The following is a 16,782-nucleotide window of genomic DNA, read 5'->3' on the forward strand; positions in this document are numbered from 1 at the left end:
GTGCGAGGGCGTGCGAGGGCGTGCACCGGGGGGGGGGGGGGGCTTTGCACACGCGTGTGCGTGGTCGCAGCGTGACCGTGCGCGGTGGCAGCGCCAGGCGCGTGCGTGCACGAGCGCGTGCGAGCGTGTGCGGGAGGTGGGGGGTGGGGGGGTGGGGGGGGGTGCGGGGGGTGGGGGGGGGCGCCCACCACCCTGCCCCTCCCCCCAGCCGTGTGTTGGTGCAGGAAACTCGTGCACACCCGCATGCGTGCACGCCCCGCCATGTGCATGTCCACGCGTGTGCAAGCGTGTGGGTGCCTGGGGGGGGGGGGGCTCTGGGGGTGCTGGGGGTGCCGAGGCGGGGGGGGGGGTGTCACTCCCCCCCCCCCTTCCCCCCCAGCCACATGCTGGTGCACCAAGCCCTTGCACACCCATGTGACGCCCCGTGCGTGTACCTACGCGTGCAAGCGTGTACAGGCGTGTGCAAGCCCTGGGGGTGCCGGGGGGGGGGGGGGGGGGCTCTGGGGGGGTTCTGGGGGTGCCGAGGGTGGGGTGGGGGGTGGGGGGTGGGGGGTCACCCCCCCCCCCAGTCACATCCTGGTGCAGCAAGCCCTTGCACACCCAGGCACCGCTCCATGCGTGCAAGGACGGACATACGTGTGCAAGCGTGTGGGTGCTGGGGGGGGGGGGGGGCTCGGGGGGGGGGGGGCTCGGGGGGGGGGTGTCAGGGGTGTTCGAGGGGGGGGGGGGGGATCACCGTGTGACGGTGCAAGCGAACCCTTGCGATACCCCCCCCCCGCGTGCGCATACGTGTGCGAGCGTGTACATGCGTGTGCGAGGCTGCGGGCGCTTGGGGGGGGTGTTCTGGGGCGGGGGGGGGGGGGGGGGGGTCACCCACCTCTGGCCCCCCCCCCCCCCCCCAGCCGTGTGATGGTGGCAGCATGCCGCGCACGCCGGCCTCCAGCGAGGAGGAGGAGGGTCGGGGCTCCGAGTACCCCGAGGGCGACTCGGATTCGGGGAGCTCCCGCGAGGGCCCCCCCGGCGCCAACCCCGGCCCCCCCCGCCCCCGCGGGCCCCCCCGGCCCCCCCCGGCCCCGACGACGCCCACTTCAGCATGATGGTCTTCCGCATCGGCATCCCCGACCTGCACCAGACGGTGAGCCCCCGAAATAGGGGGGGGGGGGGGGGGTGTCCCCCAAAATTGGGAGGGGGCCCCGAAATCGGGAGGGGGCCCAAAATTGGGGGGGGGGGGGGGCAAAAATATGGGGGGGCCCAAAATATAGGGGGGGCAAAATATAGGGGAGTCCCCAAAACATGGGGGGGGGCCCAAAATATAGGGGGGCCCAAAATATGGGGGGGGCAAAATATAGGGGAGTCCCCAAAACATGGGGAGGGGGCCAAAATATAGGGGGGCCCAAAATATTGGGGGGGGCCCAAAACATGGGGGGGCCCCAAAATATAGGGGGCCCCAAAATATAGGGGGGGCCAAAATATAGGGGGGTCCCTAAATTATAGGGGGGTCCCCAAAATATAGGGGGGTCCCCAAAATATAGGGGGGGCCCAAAATATGGGGGGGGCAAAATATAGGGGAGTCCCAAAACATGGGGGGGGGCCCAAAATATAGGGGGGCCCAAAATATTGGGGGGGGCCCAAAACATGGGGGGCCCCCAAAATATAGGGGGGCCCCAAAATATAGGGGGGGCCAAAATATAGGGGGGTCCCTAAATTATAGGGGGGTCCCCAAAATATAGGGGGGTCCCCAAAATATAGGGGGGTCCCCAAAATATAGGGGGGCCCAAAATATTGGGGGGGCAAAATATAGGGGAGTCCCCAAAACATGGGGGGGGGGCCAAAATATAGGGGGGCCCAAAATATTGGGGGGTCCCCAAAACATGGAGGGGCCCCAAAATATAGGGGGGCCCCAAAATAAAGGGGGGGCCAAAATATAGGGGGTCCCTAAAGTATAGGGGGGTCCCCAAAATATAGGGGGGTCCCCAAAATATAGGGGGGCCAAAATATAGGCGGGCCCCAAAGTATGGGGGGGTCCCCAAAGTATAGGGGGGTCCCTAAAGTATAGGGGGCTCCCCAAAATATAGGGGGGCCAAAATATAGGGGGGCCCCAAAGTATGGGGGGGTCCCTAAAGTATAGGGGGGTCCCCCAAAGTATAGGGGGGCCCAAAATATAGGGGGCCCCCAAAACATTGGGGGGGGTCCCAAAATATGGGGGGGGCAAAAATATGGGGGGGCCCCAAATATGGAGGGGTTCCCCAAAAAGAGGAGAGGGGCAAAAATTGGGGGGGCAAGAATATGGGGGGTCCCCCCAAAATATGGGGTTTTCCAAAAAATGGGGGTCCCCCAAAAATATAGGGGGTCCCCCAAAATATAGGGGGGGCAAAAAGTATTGGGGGTCCCCAAAAATAGGGGGTCCCCCAAAATGGGGGGGTCCCCCCAAAATAGAGGGGGTCCCAAAAATGGGGGGGGGCAAAGATATAGGGGGGCTTCCAAAAATATACAGGGGGTCCCAGATAGGGGGGTCCCCAAAAATAGGGGGGGTCCCAAAATAGAGGGGGTACCCAAAAATATAGGGGGAGTCCCCAAAAATATGAGGAGGTGCCTGAAAGTATGGGGGGGGGGTCCCCCAAAGGTGGGGGGTGTCCTCCAAAACTACAGGGTGTCCCCAAAAGTATGGGGGTCCCCTAAAATATAGGGGAGGTCCCCAAAGGTAGGGGATGTCACCCCAAAGTAGGGGGGGTCCACACAAATAGAGGAGGTCTCCAAAATAGGGGGGGTCCCCAAAAATAGGGGGTCCCCAAAAATATACGGGGGGGCCCCAAAAATATGGGGGTCCCCGAAATTATGGGGGGGTCCCTAAAAGTATGGGGGGGTCCCCAAAGGTGGGGGGTGACTCCCAAAGATATAGGGGGTCCCCCGAAACTAGGCAGTTCCCCCCAAAATAGAGGGGTCCTCAAAAATATAGGGGGGGGTCCCCGAAAGTATGGGAGGTCCTTAAAAGTATATGGGGGGGGGGTCCCTAAAGGCATGGGGGGGTCTCCAAAGGTGGGGCATGTCCCCCCAAAATAGGGGGGGTCCCCCCAATGTAGGGGGGGCCTCCAAACGCAGGGGGTTCACCCCAGGGGTGATGGGGGGGTCCCCATCTCAGGGTCCACCTTAGGGGTGGCGGGGGGGGGGGTCCCCCTATCCCGGGGTCCCCCTGCACCCCCCATGCCCCACGGCTCACCCTAGGGGTTTTTTGGGGGGGTCCCCATCGTGGGGTGTCCCCCCCCCGTGCCCCCCTAGAAGTGCTGGGGGTTCAGCCCAGGGGTGTTGGGGGGTTCCCCATTTCAGGGTCCCCCCCTGCTCCCCATGCCCCACGGCCCATCCCAGGGGTGTCGGGGTCCGCCCCCCCCCCGTGTCGTGTCCCCCCCCCCCCAAGGAAGTGCCGGGGGTTCACCCCGGGGTGATGGGGGGGGGTCCCCATGGTGGGGGTCCCTGACCCGGGGGGCGGGTGTTCCTGTGGTGGGGGTGCCTGATCCAGGGGTGGGGGGGGTCCCCCCCATGGTGGGGGGTCCCTGAACCGGGGGGGGTGGTCCCCATGGTGGGGGTCCCTGGCTCCATGGCAGGGGTGCCTGACCCGGGGGGGGGGGGTGGTGTCCCCATGGTGGGGGTGCCTGACCCTGGGGGGGGGGGGGTCCCCATAGTGGGGGTCCCTGACCCGGGGGTGGGGGTGTCCCCATGGTGGGGGTGCCTGACCCTGGGGGGGGGGTTCCCCATAGTGGGGGTCCCTGACCCGGGGGGTGGGGGGTGTCCCCATAGTGAGGGTCCCTGACCCGGGGGTAGGGGTGTCCCCATGGCGGGGGTCCCTGAACTGGGGGTGGGGGTGTCCTCATGGTGGGGGTGCCTGACCCGGGGGGGGGCGGGTGTTTCCCATGGTGGGGGTGCCTGACCCAGGGGTGGGGGGGGGTCCCCCCATGGTGGGGGGTCCCTGAACCGGGGGTGGGGGTGTCCCCATAGTGGGGGTCCCTGACCCGGGGGTAGGGGTGTCCCCATGGCGGGGGTCCCTGAACTGGGGGTGGGGGTGTCCTCATGGTGGGGGTGCCTGACCCGGGGGGGCGGGTGTTTCCCATGGCGGGGGTGCCTGACCCGGGGGTGGGGGGGGTCCCCCCATGGTGGGGGGTCCCTGAACCGGGGGTAGGGGTGTCCCCATGGTGGGGGTCCCTGACCCGGGGGGTCCCCATCGTGGGGGTGCCTGACCCGGGGGGGGGCGGGTGTTTCCCATGGCGGGGGCGCCTGACCCGGGGGATGGGGGGGGGGGGGGGGGGGAGGGGGATCCCCGCGCCGGCGGGTGCCCCCCCCGCCCCCCCCGCCCTGACACCCCCCCCCCCCCCCCCCAGAAGTGCCTGCGCTTCGACCCGGGGGCGGCGGTGTGGGCGGCCAAGCAGCAGCTGCTCTGCGCCCTGACCGAGGGGCTCCACGACGGCCTCAACTACGGGCTCTTCCAGCCGGCGGCCGCCGGCCGCGACGCCAAATTCCTGGACGAGGAGCGGCCGCTGCGCGACTACCCGCAGAGCTTCGACCAGGGCGTGCCCTACCTCGAGGTGGGCGGGGCAGGGGGCGGGGCCGGGGGCGGGGCCGGGCTGGGGGCGGGGGGGGCCGGGGGGGGTCGGGGGCCGGGGCTGCACCCGAGGGTTGATGCCCCCCCCCCCCCCCCGCAGAGCTTCGACCAGGGCGTGCCCTACCTCGAGGTGGGCGGGGCCGGGGGGCGGGGCCTGGGCGGGGCCGGGGGGCGGGGCCCCGGGGCTGCACCCGAGGGTTGATCCCCCCCCCCCCCCGCAGAGCTTCGACCAGGGCGTGCCCTACCTCGAGGTGGGCGGGGCAGGGGGGCGGGGCAGGGGGCGGGGCGGGGCCGGGGGGCGGGGCGGGGGGGGGCCCGGGGCTGCACCCGAAGGTTGATGCCCCCCCCCCCCCCCGGAGAGCTTCGACCAGGGCGTGCCCTACCTCGAGGTGGGCGGGGCCGGGGGGCGGGGCCGGGGGGCGGGGCCGGGTCGGGGCCGGGGGCGGGGCCCGGGGCTGCACCCGAGGGTTGACGCCCCCCCCCCCGGCAGAGCTTCGACCAGGGCGTGCCCTACCTCGAGGTGGGCGGGGCCGGGGGGCGGGGCCGGGGCGGGGCCGGGGCTGCACCCGAGGGTTGATGCCCCCCCCCCGGCAGAGCTTCGACCAGGGCGTGCCCTACCTCGAGGTGGGCGGGGCCGGGGGGCGGGGCCGGGGCGGGGCCGGGGGGCGGGGCGGGGGGGCCGGGGGGGGTCGAGGGCCGGGGCTGCACCCGAAGGTTGATGCCCCCCCCCCCCCCCCGGCAGAGCTTCGACCAGGGCGTGCCCTACCTCGAGGTGGGCGGGGCAGGGGGCGGGGCCGGGGGGGGGGCCGGGGCGGGGGTCGGGGGGAGTCGGGGGGGGCCGGGGGCCGGGGCTGCACCGAGGGTTGATCCCCCCCCCCCCCGCAGAGCTTCGACCAGGGCGTGCCCTACCTCGAGGTGGGCGGGGCCGGGGGGCGGGGCCGGGGCGGGGCTGCACCCGAGGGTTGACGCCCCCCCCGCAGAGCTTCGACCAGTGCGCGCCCTACCTCGAGGTGGGCGGGGCCGGGGAGGGGCCGGGGGCGGGGCTACACCCGAGGGTTAACGCTCCCCACCAAAGCTCCAACCAGGGCGTGCCCTACCTCGAGGTGGGCGGGGCCGGGGGCGGGGCCGGGGCGGGGCTTCACCCGAGGGTTAACGCCTCCCTGGCAAAGCTTCGACCGGGGCGTGCCCTACCTCGAGGTGGGGCGGGGCGCTGGGCGGGGTCTTGGAGGGGGCGGGGCGGGTGGGGGCATCCCCGGGGGGCCGGGGCGCTGATGGGGGGGGTGTGACCTTCCCCCTCCCCCCCCCCCGAGCTTCGACCGGGGCGTGCCCTACCTCGTGGGTGGGCGGGGCCTGTGAGTGGGCGGGGTGTGGAGTGGGCGGGACCCAGGAGTGGGTGGGGCCAGCTTTGCATAAGGGAGCATGGGCCACGCCCCTCTGGGTTGACACCCCCCCCCCCGAGCTTCCACCGGGGCGTGCCCTCCCTCGAGGTGGGTGGGGTCTGGGTGGGCGGGGCACGGGGCGGGGCTTCCCCCGGGGCGGGCCACGGCACCGGCAGTGCGTGCCCCACCTCGGGGCGGGGCCGGGCGGAGCCTAAAGGAGGGGCGTGGCCTGCGGCGGGGGGCCTGGGGCCTGGGGGCTTCAGCCCGGGTTGAGGGGGGGAGGGCGTGGTCCTGGCGGGGAAGGGGCGTGTCCCGCGGCCGAGGGGGCGTGTCCCCGCTGACACGCCCCCCCCCCCCCCCCCCCAGTTCCGCTACAAGACGCGGGTGTACAAGCAGACCAACCTGGACGAGAAGCAGCTGGCCAAGCTGCACACCAAGGTGGGGCCGCCCCCGGCCACGCCCCCGGCCACGCCCCCTCCTCGCCGGCCACGCCCCCTCCTCGCCGGGCCCGCCCCCTGCCCCGCGCGCGCCCGCCCCCCCCCAGCATTCCCACTCGCTCCGCCCCCCCCGCCGCCTGGCCCCGCCCCCTGCCTGCCTGGCCCCGCCCCTCATCTGAACAGCCCCGCCCACAGGATGCCCCTCCCCCCCCCCCACGTGTCCCTGCACGCCCCGCTGTCCCCAAACCGCCCCCCCCCCCGTGTCCCCACACCCCCCGTGTCCCCGCGTCCCCCCGCCCCACGCGTGCCAGTGTCCCCGTGCCCCCCCGGTGTCCCCGTGTCCCCCCCCGTGTCCCCGCATCCCCCCGCCCCACGCGTGCCGGTGTCCCCGTGCCCCTCCGGTGTCCCCGTGTCCCCCCCCCCGTGTCCCCGCATCCCCCCGCCCCACGCGTGCCAGTGTCCCCGTGCCCCCCCGGTGTCCCCATGTCCCCCCCCGTGTCCCCGCATCCCCCCGCCCCACGCGTGCTGGTGTCCCTGTGCCCCCCCGGTGTCCCCGTGTCCCCCCCCCGTGTCCCCGCGTCCCCCCGCCCCACGCGTGCCGGTGTCCCCGTGCCCCCCCAGTGTCCCCGTGCCCCCCCGGTGTCCCCGTGTCCCCCCCCCGGTGTCCCCTCACCATGTCCCCCCACCCGTGTCCCCCTGCATATCCCCCCGCCCCACGTGTGCCGGTGTCCCCGTGCCCCTCCGGTGTCCCCGTGTCCCCCCCCATGTCCCCGTGTCCCCCCGCCCCACGCATGCCAGTGTCCCCGTGTGTCCCCCCACCGTGTCCCCCTGCGCGTCCCCCCACCCCACGCATGCTGGTGTCCCCGTGCCCCCCCGGTGTCCTGTGTCCCCCCCCCGTGTCCCCCCACCCCACGCATGCTGGTGTCCCCGTGCCCCCCCAGTGTCCCTGTGTCCCCCCCCCGTGTCCCCCCACCCCATGCATGCTGGTGTCCCCGTGCCCCCCCAGTGTCCCTGTGTCCCCCCCCCGTGTCCCCCCACCCCACGCATGCTGGTGTCCCCGTGCCCCCCCGGTGTCCCCTCACCGTGTGTCCCCCCCCCGTGTCCCCCTGCGCGTCCCCCCGCCCCACGCGTGCCAGTGTCCCCGTGCCCCCCCCGGTGTCCCCCCCCGTGTCCCCGCATCCCCCCGCCCCACGCGTGCCGGTGTCCCCGTGCCCCCCCGGTGTCCCCGTGTCCCCCTGCGCGTCCCCCCGCCCCACGCGTGCCGGTGTCCCCGTGCCCCCCCGGTGTCCCTGTGTCCCCCTGCGCGTCCCCCCGCCCCACGCGTGCCGGTGTCCCCGTGCCCCCCCCGGTGTCCCCCCCCGTGTCCCCGCATCCCCCCGCCCCACGCGTGCCGGTGTCCCCGTGTCCCCCCCCCGTGTCCCCTCACCGTGTGTCCCCCCCCCCCGTGTCCCCCGGCAGACGGGGCTGCGGAAGTTTCTGGACTACGTGCAGCACGGCTCGGCCGAGAAGGTGGCCCGGCTGCTGGACCGCGGCCTTGACCCCAACTACCACGACTCCGACTCGGGGGGTGAGCCCCCCCCCCCGACCCCTGGGGACACCCCCCCAGACCCCTGGGGACCCCCGTGTTCCTGGTGTCACACCCTGGGGTGGCCCTGAGACCCTTGGGGACCCCCCCCCAGACCCCTGGGGACCCCCGTGTTCCTGGTGTCACACCCTAGGGTGGCCCTGAGACCCTTGGGGACCCCCCCCCAGACCCCTGGGGACCCCCGTGTTCCTGGTGTCACACCCTAGGGTGGCCCTGAGACCCTTGGGGACCCCCCACAGACCCCTGGGGACCCCCGTGTTCCTGGTGTCACACCCTGGGGTGGCCCTGAGACCCTTGGGGACCCCCCCACAGACCCCTGGGGACCCCCGTGTTCCTGGTGTCACACCCTGGGGTGGCCCTGAGACCCTTGGGGACCCCCCCACAGACCCCTGGGGACCCCCGTGTTCCTGGTGTCACACCCTGGGGTGGCCCTGAGACCCTTGGGGACCCCCCCACAGACCCCTGGGGACCCCCGTGTTCCTGGTGTCACACCCTGGGGTGGCCCTGAGACCCTTGGGGACCCCCCCACAGACCCCTGGGGACCCCCGTGTTCCTGGTGTCACACCCTGGGGTGGCCCTGAGACCCTTGGGGACCCCCCCACAGACCCCTGGGGACCCCCGTGTTCCTGGTGTCACACCCTAGGGTGGCCCTGAGACCCTTGGGGACCCCCCCCCCACGGCCCTGGGGACACCCCTGGGGTGGCCCTGAGACCCCGGGGACCCCCCCACAGCCCTAGGGACCCCCGTGTTCCTGGTGTCACACCTTGGGGTGGCCCTGGGGACCCCCCCCCGGCCCTGGGGACCCCCCCGCCAGACCCCTGGGGACCCCTGTGTTCCTGGTGTCACACCTTGGGGTGGCCCTGGGGACCCCCCGGCCCTGGGGACCCCCCTGGGATGCCCCTGAGCCCCTGGGGACACCCCCGTGTCCCCAGCGTCACCCCTGGGACATCCCTTGAGCCACCCCCTGACACCCCCCTCCCCCCCCCCCCCCCCCCCGGGTCCCCAACCCCTGATGTCCCCCTTCACCCCATGATGTCCCCAATGTCCCCACACCCCCCGTGTCCCCATAGCCCCCCATGTCCCCCCATGTCCCCCCATGTCCCTTTAGCCCCCCACACCCCCCGTGCCCCCCCATATCCCCCATCTCCCATAGCCCCCCACGTCCCCACAGCCCCCGTGTCCCCATGTCCCCCCACGTCCCCACACCCCCCCACACCCCCTATGTCCCCCCATGTCCCCAGAGCCCCCCGTGTCCCCACACCCCCCATGGCCCCCCATGTCCCCACATCCCCCCACACCCCCCATATCCCCCATCTCCCCAGAGCCCCCCGCGTCCCCACACCCCCCCACGCCCCCTATGTCCCCCCATGTCCCCATGTCCCCCCCTGTCCCCACACCCCTCCATGCCCCCCATCTCCCCCCATGTCCCCAGAGCCCCCCATCCCCGTGCCCCCCATATCCCCCATCTCCCCATAGCCCCCTGTGTCCCCATGTCCCCCCATGTCCCCACGCCCCCCATGTCCCCCATGTCCCCACACCCCCTGTGCCCCCCCATGCCCCCCCATCTCCCCAGAGCCCCCCGTGTCCCCACGCCCCCCATGTCCCCCATGTCCCCACGCCCCCCATGCCCCCCATGTCCCCCATGTCCCCACACCCCCCCATGCCCCCCCCCATCTCCCCAGAGCCCCCCGTGTCCCCACGCCCCCCATGTCCCCCATGTCCCCACGCCCCCCATGCCCCCCATGTCCCCCATGTCCACACCCCCCCATGCCCCCCCATCTCCCCAGAGCCCCCCGTGTCCCCACGCCCCCCACGCCCCCCATGTCCCCACGCCCCCCGTGCCCCCCATGTCCCCCATGTCCCCACACCCCCCCATGCCCCCCCATCTCCCCAGAGCCCCCCGCGTCCCCACGCCCCCCGTGCCCCCCATGTCCCCCATGTCCCCACACCCCCCATGCCCCCCCATCTCCCCAGAGCCCCCCGTGTCCCCACGCCCCCCATGTCCCCCATGTCCCCACACCCCCCCATGCCCCCCCATCTCCCCAGAGCCCCCCGCGTCCCCACGCCCCCCATGTCCCCCATGTCCCCACGCCCCCCACGCCCCCCATGTCCCCCATGTCCCCACACCCCCCCATGCCCCCCCATCTCCCCAGAGCCCCCCGCGTCCCCACGCCCCCCGTCCCCCATGTCCCCACACCCCCCATGCCCCCCCATCTCCCCAGAGCCCCCCGTGTCCCCACGCCCCCCATGTCCCCCATGTCCCCACACCCCCCCATGCCCCCCCATCTCCCCAGAGCCCCCCGCGTCCCCACGCCCCCCATGTCCCCCATGTCCCCCATGTCCCCACACCCCCCCATGCCCCCCATCTCCCCAGAGCCCCCCGCGTCCCCACGCCCCCCATGTCCCCCATGTCCCCACACCCCCCCATGCCCCCCCATCTCCCCAGAGCCCCCCGCGTCCCCACGCCCCCCATGTCCCCCATGTCCCCACACCCCCCCATGCCCCCGCATCTCCCCAGAGCCCCCCGCGTCCCCACGCCCCCCATGTCCCCCATGTCCCCCATGTCCCCCATGTCCCCACACCCCCCCATGCCCCCCCATCTCCCCAGAGCCCCCCGCGTCCCCACGCCCCCCATGTCCCCCATGTCCCCACACCCCCCCATGCCCCCCCATCTCCCCAGAGCCCCCCGCGTCCCCATGCCCCCCATGTCCCCCATGTCCCCACACCCCCCCATGCCCCCCCATCTCCCCAGAGCCCCCCGCGTCCCCACACCCCCCCATGCCCCCCCATCTCCCCAGAGCCCCCCGCGTCCCACGCCCCCCATGTCCCCCATGTCCCCACACCCCCTGTGCCCCCCCATGCCCCCCCATCTCCCCAGAGCCCCCCGTGTCCCCACGCCCCCCATGTCCCCCATGTCCCCACACCCCCCCATGCCCCCCCATCTCCCCAGAGCCCCCCGCGTCCCCACGCCCCCCATGTCCCCATGTCCCCACGCCCCCCATGCCCCCCCATGTCCCCCATGTCCCCACACCCCCCCATGCCCCCCCATCTCCCCAGAGCCCCCCGCGTCCCCACGCCCCCCATGTCCCCATGTCCCCACACCCCCCCATGCCCCCCCATCTCCCCAGAGCCCCCCGCGTCCCCACGCCCCCATGTCCCCCATGTCCCCACACCCCCCCATGCCCCCGCATCTCCCCAGAGCCCCCCGCGTCCCCACGCCCCCCATGTCCCCCATGTCCCCCATGTCCCCCATGTCCCCACACCCCCCCATGCCCCCCCATCTCCCCAGAGCCCCCCGTGTCCCCACGCCCCCCATGTCCCCCATGTCCCCACACCCCCCCATGCCCCCCCGTCTCCCCACAGCCCCCCTCCCCCCCAATGTCCCCGTGGGTGACGGGGTGTCCCGTCATGTGTCCCCCCCCCCCCAGAGACCCCCCTGACGCTGGCGGCGCAGCGGGAGGGCCCGGGGGAGGTGGAAATCATCCGGCTGCTCTGCCTGGGGGGGGCCCACCTCGACTTCCGCGCCCGCGACGGGGCCACCGCGCTGCACCGCGCCGTCTGCACCCGCCGCTACCCCGCCCTGCTGGTAGGCACCCACGGGTGGGCACCCACGGGTGGGTGGGGGCTGCCATGGGGGGGGTATGGGCACCCATGGGTGGGAGGGGGCTGGCATGGGGGGGTATGGGCACCCACGGGTGGGTGGGGGCTGGCATGGGGGGGGTATGGGCACCCATGGGTGGGAGGGGGCTGGCATGGGGGGGTATGGGCACCCACGGGTGGGTGGGGGCTGGCATGGGGGTATGGGCACCCATGGGTGGGCACCCACGGGTGGGAGGGGGCTGGCATGGGGGGGGTATGGACACCCACGGGTGGGCACCCCCGGGTGGGAGTGGGGCTGGCATGGGGGGGGTATGGGCACCCACGGGTGGGCAGTAGCACCCGTGGGCGTGCGTGGGCACCCACGAGCACCCCTGGGTGGGTGGGGGCTGGCATGGGGGGGTATGGGCACCCACGGGTGGGCACCCATGGGTGGGAGGGGGCTGGCATGGGGGGGGGTATGGGCACCCCCGGGTGGGTGGGGGCTGGCATGGGGGGTATGGGCACCCATGGGTGGGAGGGGCTGGCATGGGGGGGTATGGGCACCCACGGGTGGGCACCCACGGGTGGGAGGGGGCTGGCATGGGGGGTATGGGCACCCATGGGTGGGCACCCACGGGTGGGAGGGGGCTGGCATGGGGGGGTATGGACACCCACGGGTGGGCACCCATGGGTGGCAGGGGGCTGGCATGGGGGGGGGGTATGGGCACCCCCGGGTGGGTGGGGGCTGGCATGGGGGGGTATGGGCACCCATGGGTGGGAGGGGGCTGGCATGGGGGGGTATGGGCACCCACGGGTGGGCACCCACGGGTGGGTGGGGGCTGGCATGGGGGGGTATGGGCACCCCCGGGTGGGCACCCATGGGTGGGAGGGGGCTGGCATGGGGGGGGGTATGGGCACCCCCGGGTGGGCACCCACGGGTGGGTGGGGGCTGGCATGGAGGGGGGTATGGGCACCCACGGGTGGGCACCCACGGGTGGGAGGGGGCTGGCATGGGGGGGGTATGGGCACCCATGGGTGGGCACCCACGGTGGGAGGGGGCTGGCATGGGGGGGGTATGGGCACCCACGGGTGGGCACCCACGGGTGGGTGGGGGCTGGCATGGGGGGTATGGGCACCCACGGGTGGGCACCCCTGGGTGGGAGGGGGCTGGCATGGGGGGGTATGGGCACCCACGAGCACCCCCGGGTGGGAGGGGGGCTGGCATGGGGGGGTATGGGCACCCCCGGGTGGGCACCCCCGGGTGGAAGGGGGCTGGCATGGGTGGGTATGGGCACCCACGGGTGGGAGGGGGCTGGCATGGAGGGGTATGGGCACCCCCGGGTGGGCACCCATGGGTGGCAGGGGGCTGGCATGGGGGCTATGGGCACCCCCGGGTGGGAGGGGGCTGGCATGGGGGGGGTATGGGCACCCACGGGTGGGCAGTAGCACCCGTGGGCGTGGCGTGGGCACCCACGAGCACCCCTGGGTGGGTGGGGGCTGGCATGGGTGGGTATGGGCACCCATGGGTGGGCACCCACGGGTGGGAGGGGGCTGGCATGGGGGGGGGTATGGGCACCCCCGGGTGGGTGGGGGCTGGCATGGGGCGGTATGGGCACCCATGGGTGGGAGGGGGCTGGCATGGGGGGGTATGGGCACCCACGGGTGGGCACCCACGGTGGGAGGGGGCTGGCATGGGGGGTATGGGCACCCATGGGTGGGCACCCACGGGTGGGAGGGGGCTGGCATGGGGGGGTATGGACACCCACGGGTGGGCACCCCCGGGTGGGAGGGGGGCTGGCATGGGGGGGTATGGGCGCCCACGGTGGGCAGTAGCACCCGTGGGCGTGCGTGGGCACCCACGAGCTCCCCTGGGTGGGTGGGGGCTGGCATGGGTGGGTATGGGCACCCACGGGTGGGCACCCATGGGTGGGAGGGGGCTGGCATGGGGGGGGGGTATGGGCACCCCCGGGTGGGTGGGGGCTGGCATGGGGGGGTATGGGCACCCATGGGTGGGAGGGGGCTGGCATGGGGGGGTATGGGCACCCACGGGTGGGCACCCACGGGTGGGTGGGGGCTGGCATGGGGGGGTATGGGCACCCCCGGGTGGGCACCCCATGGGTGGGAGGGGGCTGGCATGGGGGGGGGTATGGGCACCCCCGGGTGGGCACCCACGGGTGGGTGGGGGCTGGCATGGGGGGTATGGGCACCCATGGGTGGGCACCCACGGGTGGGAGGGGGCTGGCATGGGGGGGTATGGGCACCCACGGTGGGCACCCCTGGGTGGGAGGGGGCTGGCATGGGGGGGGTATGGGCACCCACGGGTGGGCACCCCTGGGTGGGTGGGGGCTGGCATGGGGGGGGTATGGGCACCCACGGGTGGGCACCCACGGGTGGGAGGGGGCTGGCATGGGGGGGTATGGGCACCCACGGGTGGGCACCCCTGGGTGGGTGGGGGCTGACATGGGTAGGTATGGGCACCCCCGGGTGGGCACCCACGGGTGGGAGGGGCTCGCACAGGCGGGCACGGGCACCCATGAGCACGCATGGGCACCCACGGGGGGCACGCGCGGGAGGGACTCACAGGGGCGGGCATGGGCACCCATGGGTGGGCACAGGGGTGTGCACAGGCACCCATGGGTGGGCACGGGCACGTGCGGGCACCCACAGGCCTGCAGCGCGTGCGTGGGTGCTGCGCGGGCCCCCGCAGCGTGCAATGGGTGCAACCGTGCATGGGTGCTGTGCGTGCACGGGTGCAACGGGTGCAACGGGTGCAACAGGTGCACGGGTACAATGGGTGCATGGGTGCTGTGTGTGCACGGGTGCAATGGGTGCAACGGGTGCACGGGTACAATGGGTGCACGGCTGCAATCGTGCATGGGTGCTGTGCATGCGCGGGTGCAATGGGTGCACGGCTGCAATCGTGCACGGGTGCAACGGGTACAACGGGTGCACGGGTGCAATCGTGCACGGGTGCTGTGCATGCACAGGTCCCCCACATGTCCCTGCGGCGTTCGAGGGTGCTGTGGGTGCCTGGGTGCTGTGGGTGCTGTGGGTGCTCAGGTGCTGTGGGTGCCTGGGTGCTGTGGGTGCTGTGGGAGCTGTGGGTGCTCAGGTGCTGTGGGTGCATGGGTGCAATCGTGCCTGGGTGCTGTGGGTGCGCGGGTGCTGTGGGTGCTCAGGTGCAATCGTGCCTGGGTGCTGTGGGTGCCTGGGTGCTGTGGGTGCTGTTGGTGCTCAGGTCCAATCGTGCCTGGGTGCTGTGGGTGCTGTGGGTGCAATGGGTGCCTGGGTGCTGTGGGTGCTGTGGGTGCTCCGGTGCAATCATGCCTGGGTGCTGCGGGTGCTGTGGATGCGCGGGTGCAATGGGTGCCTGGGCGCTGTGGGTGCTGTGGGTGCTCCGGTGCAATCATGCCTGGGTGCTGCGGGTGCTGTGGGTGCTGTGGGTGCTCCGGTGCAATCATGCCTGGGTGCTGCGGGTGCTGTGGATGCGCGGGTGCAATGGGTGCCTGGGCGCTGTGGGTGCTGTGGGTGCTCCGGTGCAATCATGCCTGGGTGCTGCGGGTGCTGTGGGTGCTGTGGGTGCTCCGGTGCAATCATGCCTGGGTGCTGCGGGTGCTGTGGATGCGCGGGTGCAATGGGTGCCTGGGCGCTGCGGGCGCTGTGGGTGCTGTGGGTGCAATGGGCGCCTGGGTGCTGCGCGGGCGCCGCCCGTGCCCCCCGCGGCCTGCCCGGGCGGGGTGGGTGCAGCCCCCCCCCCCCCCCATCGTCCCCGTCCCCGCAGGCGCTGCTGGACCTGGGGGGGTCCCCCAACTACAAGGACCGGCGGGGGCTGACGCCCCTCTACCACACGGCCATGGTGGGGGGGGACCCGCGCTGCTGCGAGCTCCTGCTCTACAACCGCGCCCACATCGGCACCGTCGACGAGAACGGCTGGCAGGAGATCCACCAGGTCACCCCCGCCCCACGGCCCCCCGCCCCACGGGTCCCCATGTCCTCCTGGCCCCCCGGCCCCACGGGTCCCCATGTCCTCCTGGCCCCATGGTCCCACAGCCCCACGGCCCCACGGCCCCATGGCCCCGTGGCCCTGTGGCCCAGTGTCCCCATGGTCCCTGGCCCCACGGCCCCACGGCCCCACGGCCCCACGGGTCCCCATGTCCTCCTGGCCCCACGGCCCCACGGCCCTGTGGCCCCGTGTCCCAGTGTCCCATGGTCCCTGGCCCCACGGCCCCATGTCCTCCTGGCCCCACAGCCCCACGGGTCCCCATGTCCTCCTGGCCCCACGGCCCCATGGCCCCGTGGCCCTGTGGCCCAGTGTCCCCATGGTCCCTGGCCCCACGGCCCCATGTCCTCCTGGCCCCACAGCCCCACGGGTCCCCATGTCCTCCTGGCCCCATGGTCCCCCAGCCCCACGGCCCCACGGCCCCATGGCCCTGTGGCCCTGTGGCCCAGTGTCCCCATGGTCCCTGGCCCCACGGCCCCACGGCCCCCCGCCCCACGGGTCCCCATGTCCTCCTGGCCCCATGGTCCCACAGCCCCACGGCCCCACGGCCCCACGGCCCCATGGCCCCGTGGCCCTGTGGCCCAGTGTCCCCATGGTCCCTGGCCCCACGGCCCCATGTCCTCCTGCCCCACGGCCCTACGGCCCCATGGCCCCGTGGCCCCGTGTCCCAGTGTCCCCATGGTCCCTGGCCCCACGGCCCCAACGCCCCACGGCCCCACGGGTCCCCATGTCCTCCTGGCCCCACGGCCCCACGGGTCCCCATGGCCCCGTGGCCCCGTGGCCCAGTGTCCCCATGGTCCCTGGCCCCACATCCCCATGTCCTCCTGGCCCCACGGCCCTACGGCCCCATGGCCCCGTGGCCCCGTGGCCCAGTGTCCCCATGGTCCCTGGCCCCACGGCCCCATGTCCTCCTGGCCCCACAGCCCCACGGGTCCCCATGTCCTCCTGGCCCCATGGTCCCCCAGCCCCACAGCCCTACGTCCCCATGGCCCCGTGGCCCTGTGGCCCAGTGTCCCCATGGTCCCTGGCCCCACGGCCCCATGTCCTCCTGGCCCCCGGCCCCCCGGGTCCCCATGTCCTCCTGGCCCCATGGTCCCCCAGCCCCACAGCCCTACGTCCCCATGGCCCCGTGGCCCTGTGGCCCAGTGTCCCCATGGTCCCTGGCCCCACGGCCCCATGTCCTCCTGGCCCCACGGCCCCATGGGTCCCCA

At 73.4% G+C, this 16,782-nt stretch overlaps 1 protein-coding gene across 1 annotated transcript; it reads left to right on the forward strand.

Annotated features, from left to right (window-relative positions):
• Positions 1 to 1,077: 1,077 nt before the first annotated feature.
• LOC143173968 (SH3 and multiple ankyrin repeat domains protein 1-like) lies at positions 1,078 to 15,520 on the forward strand (the record flags this gene model as incomplete). The annotated part of the gene is given in 6 exon segments (XM_076364071.1): positions 1,078 to 1,135; positions 4,371 to 4,574; positions 6,337 to 6,408; positions 7,866 to 7,974; positions 11,421 to 11,578; positions 15,353 to 15,520. Coding segments are annotated over 6 exon segments (753 nt in total), but the record flags the coding sequence as incomplete, so codon positions are not given.
• Positions 15,521 to 16,782: the final 1,262 nt, after the last annotated feature.

Source organism: Aptenodytes patagonicus, unplaced genomic scaffold (genome assembly GCF_965638725.1).
Source record: "Aptenodytes patagonicus unplaced genomic scaffold, bAptPat1.pri.cur scaffold_536, whole genome shotgun sequence".
Lineage (NCBI taxonomy): Eukaryota > Metazoa > Chordata > Aves > Sphenisciformes > Spheniscidae > Aptenodytes > Aptenodytes patagonicus.